Source organism: Elaeis guineensis, chromosome 6, assembly GCF_000442705.2.
Source record: "Elaeis guineensis isolate ETL-2024a chromosome 6, EG11, whole genome shotgun sequence".
NCBI classification, from domain to species: Eukaryota; Viridiplantae; Streptophyta; class Magnoliopsida; order Arecales; family Arecaceae; genus Elaeis; species Elaeis guineensis.
The window spans coordinates 116,891,670-116,902,630 of NC_025998.2; the positions used below are offsets into that span (position 1 = coordinate 116,891,670).

Sequence of the window (10,961 nt, forward strand, 5' to 3'; positions counted from 1 at the left end):
TTGTATATTATATCTTGTCAAAATTATATGGCCTTATGAGATAAATTATTTATGCGGTAATTATGTGGACAACAGATCAGAATATCTAATTACACCATCAGTCTTTGTAATCATAATAGAATTAGTAAAAGACAAATATCATATTTTCTAGTGGATAACGAACTTGCTACACAAGTTCTATAAGTTGTTGATTTATATGAATGGATGATAGTGGCTTGATACTATTACTCTGCGAAAAATCTAACCCTTAACTTATCCTTAGATATTTTTCACAAATTAATTTATTTATAGGGTGGTAGCTTTACCTAGGAAAGTGAGGTAAGCCAGCCGGAGGTGGGAGTACACCACCCTATGTATGCCACTACTTCCCCCATCGTACAAGCATACCATGCATGCCCATACCCTCATACACCACCACCACCAAACTATTTTTAAATCCACCCCCCCCAAACAATCTCATTCTTTTCTTTTATTTAAAAAAACTTTGAAGAGAGAGAAAGTACTTTTTCTCGACAGCACCAGCATCAGCTGCGGCAGCGACAGCAGAGAGGAGAGAGAGAGGGAGGGGGGAGCAAAGCAAAGCTAACAGCTGCCCAAAAAAAAAAACACTAATAAATAAAAAAATCCCTGCAAATTCTTCAAAAGAATAGAAAATCCTTAAACCAAGGCGAAGCCCGCAAAAGCGTCCCCATAAATCGCCCCCGTGCTCACCACTCCACTTTAAAGTTGGTCACGGCCGCAGCGCCAAGCCTTGAACCCGGCCAGCGAGAGGGCGATAAAAAAAAACCAAATAAAGCGAAAGCGAAGCACCAAAGCGCTCTCGTCTTCTTCGCCACCTTCTCCTCCCCCCCCTCTCTCTCTCTCTCTCTCTCTCCCCCTCTCCAAATGGCCGCCGTGGGAACCGGGAAGATGCTAGGGTTACGGTTCCGCCCCGCCGCTGTGGCTGTGCCGGCGGAGGTGGCGAGGGCCTGAGCCTGTGATGCCGGAGGGAGGCGGCGCTTCTTCTCTCCAGCTGCCGAGGTGCCGGAAAAGAGGTGTTTTGGGGTTGTTGGGTGGGGTAAAGGACGGTTTTTGCTAGGGATTTTTGTTAGGAGGAGATGGCGATGGTGGTGGCAGGGCAGGGAGGGGGGAAGGAGGCGGGGAAGCTGCAGCAAGGGATGGATGCGGGGAAGTATGTGAGGTACACGCCGGAGCAGGTGGAGGCGCTCGAGAGGGTCTACAGCGAGTGCCCCAAGCCCAGCTCCATGAGGCGGCAGCAGCTCATCCGGGAGTGCCCGATTCTCGCCAACATCGAGCCCAAGCAGATCAAAGTCTGGTTCCAGAACCGCAGGTAAAAAATAATAAAAAAAAATCAGAGGCCAGAAAGCCAGGCCAGGTGTTGGATTTGGTGAAGAAAAACGGTTCCTTTTTAGATTTTTACCTCGACGTTGTCGTGGTTGGGTTTTTCCATTTCTTGTGCTCTTCTTTTTCGTTTGATTTTTAGTGTAAGAAGGGATTTCGGTAATGGGTTAGCAAGCGTGGATCTTTAAGAAATTGATGGGGATTTTGATGTGTTTTCTCCGCCCCTCCCCCTTCGAAGTAAATGCGCCAACCATTTGGTTTGTTTTGAGTCGTTGTTTGTCACATTTAACTCGAGTGATTCGATGTTATCAGTTCAGATTACTTCGATTTTAATGTTGTCTAACTACATTTTTTTGGGTTTCCTACTTCTCGCTAGAATGTTTGTTTGAAGAACATACGTGTTTTCTGTGATGAAATCCTCTCAAACAAATTTGCGAGGATTTGCGTATTTGTTTTTTTCTATATAAAAGCATTTTTTACGTCATAAATATTCGTTCCTCCCATTCGTACCATACTGTCTCGAATAAATATCATATTGTGTTTTCTGGTGCTTATGTCTGCTGATGACTAGTATACCGAAGTTTTTGCATCATTTTCTTTGGATTTCTGTTGGAGTCACTGGACGTAAAATTTTAAATTTAGCTCGCTTAGGTAGTGAAGCTTCTGGGATCTTTATCCACTGTTCTGTTCATATTTTTGTCGGATTTAAAATTTCCATGTTTCAGTTTTTGTTTGCTTTGTGAGAAGGTTGTCATGGTTCTCGGACAATCGAACCGTGCTTTACTGTATAAAATAAAAGCAGCAGATTTGCAACCGGATTTATATTGTCCGGAATCTGGAAGAGAAGTATTTATTTTGGTGGTCCTTATTGTTAAGGCCTATGCATTGGATGGACTTGGAAGGGAGTTGTCTGGTCTTGAAAGCTTTTTCTTTGGTGGTCAAGTTCTGCCATGAAGGTCTTAAAAGCAGCGTTATTGGTTGCTCAAAGCTCGTTTTTTCATTTAAAACGTTTGGTATGAAATATTGCAGTAATCATTGAGTGGAGTACCGAATCAACACCAGCTTAGGGGAAAATGACTCTGAATCCAAAAGTTGATTAAGCTATACAACGATGGCATTTTTTAATAATAGTCTGCACTATATCATGTGTCTATAGTTTAATGTGTAGTTTCTTTTGGTGTTCTTGTATTAAGAGTGCTGCTCCGGATTTAGATCCGGGAGGGATGTGGATTCGAATGCTATTGGAATGCTTTTCATTCTTGTATGTTTTACCTTTAAGCCTCTGATGCTTGTTATTTTACCGTTGGAAAATAGATGCCGTGAGAAACAAAGGAAGGAAGCGTCTCGTCTCCAGACAGTTAACAGAAAGCTGACTGCCATGAACAAGCTGTTGATGGAGGAGAATGACCGGCTCCAGAAGCAGGTGTCCCACCTTGTTTACGAGAATGGATATATGCGCCAGCAACTACACAACGTAAGCATGCTATTTCATCACTTGCCTTTGGTAGGCTTAAAAGTAGTATGCATGTGGATCATATTTTGCTCTGGCCTTTTATGCTCACTTTTTTTTTTTTTTTTTGTCGTTTCATTTTCCTTTTTATATCATTCAGTATGTTCTCTATATCCATTTGCTTGTAGCTAGGCTCAGCTTTACACATTGTGCTGAGGTTGAAGATTGCTTTGGGCCTTTCCTGAACTAATGATCAAGTTAGTTGTGTTAACTCGAAGTTTTTGAGTGTTTGGGTATCTGATTGTGAGGATGATCAATTATTTGTGAATTAGATCGACTGGCTTTATTTCTATACATATGGGGGACTAGAAAGTTGTGTGAACCAGAATGCCCTATTCTGTAGCCCTTGTTTACAAAGAAGAGCATTTAAAAAGGCTATCACTGTGCTACTTGAGGGCATTGTAGATTATTGTATACATTTTTATCTCCTTTGAAAAATGATTTATCTCTGTTTATCACAACGCAGGCACCTGTAGCAACTACAGACACGAGCTGTGAGTCTGTAGTGACGAGTGGTCAGCATCACCATCAACAAAACCCAACACCTCAGCATCCGCAAAGGGATGCTAATAACCCAGCTGGGTAATGAGTCATCTGAGTTGTATTTTCTATTGATTGTCTTGTTGTTTGTGTTTCGTCTCACTTGCCCCTTTTGTGGTTATTTCTCTGACAGTCTACTCGCAATCGCTGAGGAGACCTTGGCAGAGTTCCTTTCGAAAGCCACTGGAACTGCTGTCGATTGGGTTCAGATGGTTGGGATGAAGGTGATAGTCAGAGGAGATCTTGTGGAGTTCTTGTTTTAAAGTTCTTGGTCTCCATAAATTCTGACCTCAAGTTGCAATTTTCTGATTGTTTTATGATTGCAGCCTGGTCCGGATTCTATTGGTATCATTGCTGTTTCCCACAATTGCAGTGGGGTGGCAGCACGAGCCTGTGGCCTTGTGAGTCTAGAACCCACAAAGGTAATCCAATCCTCACAGAATTCGACCAGCTACTAGTATTTTTTTCACCCTGGCGGGCAATTGATGGATTGCTAATTTGTAGGTCGCAGAGATTCTCAAAGATCGTCCATCATGGTATCGTGACTGTCGTTGCCTTGATGTGCTGACTGTAATTCCTACTGGAAATGGAGGGAATATTGAGCTTATATACATGCAGGTTTGTGCTTATGGTCTTAAATTACATTTTTTCTTGGGGTTGTATATGAATATTGAGATGTAATATGTCATAATCTGGGGTTTTCTGCACTGTTCTCTTTTCCATGTTAGACATATGCACCTACTACTTTGGCATCGGCACGCGACTTCTGGACACTTCGATACACTACGGGTCTTGAAGATGGAAGTCTTGTGGTACATACTTTAATTTCATGAAATGTAACTCAATATGTGCAACAATTTTTTTTTTATTTTTATTTTTAAGAAACATATCAACTTTCCAAAAGAGAAAGTTCAGCCTCATGCCTGTAATTTATCTTGTAGATATGTGAGAGATCATTGACTCCTTCTACTGGTGGTCCTGCTGGTCCACCTGCTCCGAACTTCATTAGAGCTGAGATGCTTCCCAGTGGTTATCTAATTCGACCATGTGAGGGTGGTGGTTCAATGATTCACATTGTCGACCATATTGATTTAGATGTAAGTTTTCTTCATGCTTAAACCCCTTATCATCTTTTCTGTTATTGAACTATTCCGATTTGAATGCTATCTTACCTTCTGCTTTAGGCCTGGAGTGTGCCCGAGGTACTGAGGCCTTTGTACGAGTCACCAAAAATTCTGGCACAGAAAATGACCATTGCTGTATGTTTCTGTCCTTACAAGCCTATCAGTGCTCATGTAGTGCTATAGTGTAGTGGATTTACTTTTGGACTTTTTTATTAGGCATTGCGCCATATACGGCAAATTGCACTAGAAACAAGTGGTGAAATTTCATATGGTGGAGGGCGTCAACCTGCTGTGTTAAGGACCTTTAGCCAGAGACTGAGCAGGTAAACTCCTTGTTGTCACATTCTGTTGGTTCATCACTTCTTGCTTACCTTACTGTTTTTTTTTATTTGACTTCAAATCCAATTGAAATAAATTCAGAGGTTTCAATGATGCTGTGAATGGGTTCGTGGATGATGGTTGGTCATTAATGGGTAGTGATGGGGTTGAGGATGTAACCATTGCTATAAATTCATCGCCGAACAAGCTTCTTGGATCGCATGTCAACTCTTCAACAATGTTTTCTGCCATGGGTGGTGGCATCTTATGTGCAAAGGCATCCATGTTGCTGCAGGTTTAACATTCACTCTTTGAACCCTATATTGCCAAAAGTAAATGGAAGGGTTTTTTGCTAGTGCATATGTGAATTAAATACATTTTATAGTACAACTGTGCTTTTCAGAGATACTATTTTATCACCAGAAATTTTAGAAAATAGTTAGGATAAAAACCTCCTTTTACTTTTGATGGGTGTGTTCTGTTAATACAGACGTTATGTTTTTTTTCTTGGATGAAGCCTGAATATTGTAATACACCATTTTGGGTGATGTAGAATGTGCCACCTGCTTTACTCGTTCGTTTTCTGAGGGAGCACCGTTCTGAGTGGGCTGACTGTGGTGTTGATGCTTATTCTGCTGCATCCTTGAGGGCTTGCCCTTATGCAGTTCCTGGTGTGAGGGCTAGTAGTGGTTTTCTGGGTGGTCAAGTTATACTACCTCTTGCTCATACTATTGAACATGAAGAGGTGATCCTCTATCCTTTAGCAAAAAGCAATTCCATGTGCTCATGTTACATTTTCAGTGTTTATGTTTATTGACGACAATGATTTCTCTGCTTGTAATTGTAGTTTCTGGAGGTGATTAGGCTGGAGGGCCATGGGTTCAACCAAGAGGAAGCGGTTTTGTCAAGGGACATGTATCTGCTGCAGGTTTGTCTTTTGAAATATGATGATTGTCTATATGCTTTAGAATAAGACATCAGTTTGCTTAATTTCTTCCCTTTTCTTATAATGGCAGCTGTGCAGTGGCGTTGATGAAAATGCAGTTGGTGCCTGTGCACAGCTTGTATTTGCACCTATAGATGAATCTTTTGCTGATGATGCTCCCTTACTGCCCTCAGGATTTCGTGTCATACCGCTGGATCCTAAAACAGTTGGGTAACTCAACTTGTTTACTATTTAAAGAAATTATTAGTTTAAGGGCCATTATGTTCTCCATGATTGGCTTTCTAGGTTTAATCTGTAAAATTGATGCCAGCCTTGTGAATTCTTTCATTTTCTTTTCTTTTAGTTTTCCTATATTATGGGGCATGAGATGAAATGACCATGTTACAAATGCCATTCAAGTGCTTGTTGTACTTTTTTCAATGTTATGTTTTGTTTTCACAATCATCTTCTGTTTTCTTCATATGGTAGTTTGCCCATGTTGTGGACTTCCTTTTGCCTGCCATTAGTTTTAATAGGCATTGGTATTAAGCCAAGCACATGCCATGCACCCAACTGTTAACTAAATTAAACTAAAAGATAAAGGTTTGATATTTTCATGCACAATGCATGCAGTTATATTATCTCTGAATACCGTGACTTCACTAATATTTCTTTATCCAATAAACGCAACTAGATGTTCAATGATTTTATATTGAATAGCATAATTTCAAATGCTACATTTCTGTCGCAGGATGCACCTACTGCCAATCGAACCCTTGACCTGGCATCCACGCTTGAAGTTGGATCTGGTGCTGCAGCCCGCTCTTCTAGTGAAAATGCTTCAAACACTTACAACCTGAGGTCCGTCCTGACAATTGCATTCCAATTCACATATGAGAATCATCTCCGGGAAAGTGTGGCAGCAATGGCACGGCAATATGTTAGAAGTGTTGTGGCCTCAGTTCAGAGAGTTGCAATGGCAATTGCACCTTCAAGGCTTGGCTCACAGATAGGGATGAAACATCCTCCTGGTTCACCTGAAGCTCACACTCTGGCACGATGGATTTCCCGGAGCTACAGGTAATGCCTTTTATATTAAGCATTTTCATTTATAGATGTTGCATGCTGACTGAGTTGAATTAAGAATTTTAATCTTTAATAAAGTGAACTGTTGTTTGAACTTTAAAAACACCAAAAAGTTTCTTGTCATATACTTTGGTAAGGACCAGGACCACTTAAAAGCCACTTAATCCACTTTCTTACGGTATAAAACTCCTTTGTCATGTTGCTTGCTTGCATTAGTTGGTTTTATTTCTAAACCTGACCGATGTTTGAGGAAAAACTTGATGGTGGTTGTTGTGGTTATTGTTATAGTTATGTTTTGGCTGGCAATTTAAGCAAATCTGCTTGTTCTGATAATCTTTGATATCTGGTGGATCAAATAGTTAGCTTCATTAAAGCAGATATGATCTAGAAAAGCAGATGTAGCTATCAAGCTTCCTTTGTTTTTGTTTTAGGTACCTAAACATCATTCCATGGGATAGAATATTATATGATCTAGAAAAGCAACTGTAGCTAAGCTTCCTTTGTTTTGGTTTTAGGTACCTGAGCATCATTCCGTGGGATAGAATATTATTCTATTCTGCCACATCTTTCTAATCTTTCTCACAATTATGCTATTTCCAAGTCAGTGCCATTTGATTCTCTCAAAAGAAGTTAGTGATAAATCCTCTCTATCAATATATGCTAAGTAAATTCAAACTGTCAAATTTCGTAGATAATTTCTAATTTCCTTTGAGGCTTTGATTGCTCATTTGCATAAGTTAACCATTTTCCATCTGATTTGTGTTGCATTGCCATTGTCATCATCAAAATATATCAGGTTTCACACTGGAGTAGATCTCCTCCGTGCTGACTCCCAAGCAGGCAGCGACTCCTTGCTGAAACTCCTGTGGCATCATTCTGATGCAATCATGTGCTGTTCTTTGAAGGCAAGTGTAAATTTTTCTTCAGACTTTGAGAACTCTAATTCAAATGACTCCGCTGGATTATAGAATTCCATTCTTTTGTGCGTTATCACCCAAATTAGCTTTTTCATCTGTCACTTTCTAACACAATTTCTACATCTGCTGCAGTCTTCCCCAGTTTTTACCTTCGCAAATCAAGCTGGTCTTGACATGCTAGAAACCACACTAATAGCTCTGCAAGATATTACCCTGGAGAAGATTCTTGATGATAGCGGTCGGAAGGTGCTTTGCTCAGAGTTTACCAAGATGATGCAACAGGTAAGAACAAGAGGACTGAGTTGCTTTCAGATCTTCATGCATCTTTCTGTGGTTGGTTCTTTCAATTTCACTGCCTTACATGTCCATTCCCTTCTAGGGTTTTGCTTATCTCCCTGCTGGCATCTGCTTGTCGAGCATGGGTAGGCCCGTGTCCTACGAACAAGCTGTGGCATGGAAAGTACTGAATGAAGAGGACTCCCACCATTGTCTGGCTTTCATGTTCATGAATTGGTCTTTTGTTTGAGCCACCTGTGGCTTTTGCAGTCCTAGTATGTTGTTCGTGGATGAACTCTAACATCCTTATCTATATATGTCTTATGCTTTTGGACAACTTATATAGATCATCCGAGGCCATCTTCTGGGACCTGTTATCTATGTTATGGGAACATCAGACCAGTATTATGCTAAAGATGATGCTTTGTGGTGTGTAATGCCTCCTGTTTTTCCTTCGCTCTGGCATATTGATGCACAGTCCCTATTTAACCTTTTATCGTTTCCCATGTTACATGCTTGTCTTGCCAGCATTTAATGCATCTCCTCGTTGTTTATTGCTGCTAAAATGGTCGTCTACCCGCTGGATTTAATCAGAGTTTTATTTGTAGTGATTCAATGGCGAGGTGGTGTTGAATGCAAGTTCCTGTATGACGTACTTGGGGACCTAAGCTTACAATGTTCTGTAGACCTACTCCATTCAGATGCATATTTGTCTCTCTGTATGCCGTTTGTAGATGCCAGTCACCTGAACAAAGGTGATCTGGTCCTGTATATAATTGTTCGTGAACGTTGTGTCAGCTTTTTTCCTTCGTAGAGGAAGATGCAACTCCTCTTTCCTGGGTCTCTTTGTTCTTCCTGATTGTTTCTTTTAGGACCTTGGTCCCAAGTGTTTCGTATACACCTCGTGCCTTTCTGACCTCGACAGTCTTTTGGCCACATTTCCAGCCTGACCTTGCACCATCTTTACTTTGTTTTTGTCATAGTTGGATGGGGTGACAATTGACATAGCCTTGTGACAATGTCAACTTGGATCATACTGGTCCTGACCGCATGTTTTTTTTTCCAATAATTGGTCCATGATGCTATACTGAACGCTGCCACTTAATTAGCATCCAGTGGCACACTATGTAACTTCCGGTACCAGGTGAACAAGCACAGCCTATGCTTAAGAAATAGCAATTCTAAACGAACATAATTACGGGCTTATACTTGGTACCAGTGTTGGAGGCCCTTCACAAGAGTTTCGAGAACAATTGTATAACATGGAGGACAATATTGGTCTCAAGTGCCATTCCCTTGGCAGCGTCTGATTAAACTTTTGTGAATCACACATGCATTCGGAATCGTATCCAATCCCTGAATGCTATGTGGATGCTAAATTGCTTTTATAAATTTATTAAAAATTTTGATGATGATATCACTACAAGGTTTGAATCCTTGAGCCAAGGTTGGTGGGCCTGCATTAAGTTCAGTTTGACTGGTTGGTCGCATTATGCATCATTGGAGTCCTGGTGCACAAAATCTAGCTTAGATTACATACAAAATTATACTCAACATCCAGAATCGTCCTATCTCGAACCAAGCCCCATTCCTTGCAACCACCGCGAGCGGCCGCACTGTATGAGAGACCGAGAGTCCGGCGACCATCCGTCCAAACAGGAGCCTTCTTGTTCTGATTTGACTGTAGTTGACATCACATCCAACCCTGTCCCATCCACGATCAACGGCTCCGATCCATTCATCTCCCCACCCCCGGCATTACGTGACTTACCTCCACCCAGTGCGCGTAGTCTCCCATGGGCCATGGCTCCTATATCTAATTGTACCCCCTGCTAATTTTTTTACGCCAAAAAAAAAAGTTATCATGACCGTATGATTTGACCGGAACTGGCCCGTTGTCGTTAGCCATCTCTCGCTAACCATCAAAAACCACAGTCCCTACCTGCACATACGACACTATCTCAGTACGCCCACCCCACCAACCGAAAAAAAATAATGTAATAGACTCAGAGAAAGACAGGAGCCGTATCATCACCATATAAATCTTTGTCCCCCGACAGCACCCAGAGCCCTCGATTTGACTACATTATCTTCTCCTCATCCACCAGCACTCATAATTATTTATTACTCTAATAATGGAGACACCAAATCACTCACCCATGGATTAATACCCTTCCTTCCAAATTAACAGCTTTATTCCTGCTAGCAGCCCTACCCGCACCCAAGCAGTTGATGCACCCATTAATTCGATACTCTCGGACATCACGGGAAACTTCATGTCTCCTCTGGGATCCACTTAACCGTGCCGTCTGTAACGTGATGGGGTCATCTCGCTGGTGAGCAACTATCATTTGGTTATAAGACATAAATGTTGTAGTTGGGCCCGCAGGGCTTGACGGTTTCCACGTCAGCAGACACCGCGTGATTTCCATTCCTTACCTCCATTCTGTCTGTACGCTCGCATTAATTTCGCTTCCTTCTCCCGCCCCCGCCGTGAAATCAATGCCGCCGGAACGCCACGTCGTTCAGACTTTACTCATTAATTACAGGAATGTTTTTACCTAAACGCCCTTGAAGTGATACCATATTACTTAGATTTTACCCCCCCGAGCGGTGATACAATTTGATCGCGTGATGGCATCTCTGACACGGGATCGCAAATCAGACGGTTACAGACGTCCAATCGCAGTAAAAACCAAAGAAAGTAGGGGTGGGGAGCATCGATGGGACGAGTGGGATGGTACGGCGTGGCGTACGGATCGATGGATTGGCGTGGTCGGGAATAAACGGGGGCGATGGCAGGTGCAGCACCTGCCGGTGCTGCTTCCGTCGCTGTCGTGTGGGCCCAACTTTTCCCCATCTGGCCTGGTGAGACACGCGTCAGAATCTCGTGAGCTCGTGGTCTCCTCGCCAACCGTCCTCAA

The 10,961-nt window shown here is 42.0% G+C and overlaps 1 protein-coding gene across 1 annotated transcript; it reads left to right on the forward strand.

The window, feature by feature from the left end:
• The first annotated feature begins 713 nt into the window (after positions 1-713).
• On the forward strand, positions 714-8,490 carry LOC105046708 (homeobox-leucine zipper protein HOX32). Its single transcript, XM_010925376.3, has 18 exons — positions 714-1,330; positions 2,656-2,815; positions 3,318-3,433; positions 3,525-3,615; positions 3,718-3,813; positions 3,896-4,009; positions 4,120-4,203; positions 4,333-4,488; positions 4,576-4,650; positions 4,732-4,838; positions 4,936-5,128; positions 5,387-5,578; positions 5,681-5,761; positions 5,850-5,984; positions 6,510-6,838; positions 7,641-7,749; positions 7,894-8,043; positions 8,141-8,490. Exons 1-18 carry the CDS (start codon positions 1,098-1,100, stop codon positions 8,285-8,287), a joined length of 2,568 nt encoding a protein of 855 aa, XP_010923678.1. The 5' UTR covers positions 714-1,097; the 3' UTR covers positions 8,288-8,490.
• The last annotated feature ends 2,471 nt before the right edge of the window (positions 8,491-10,961 follow it).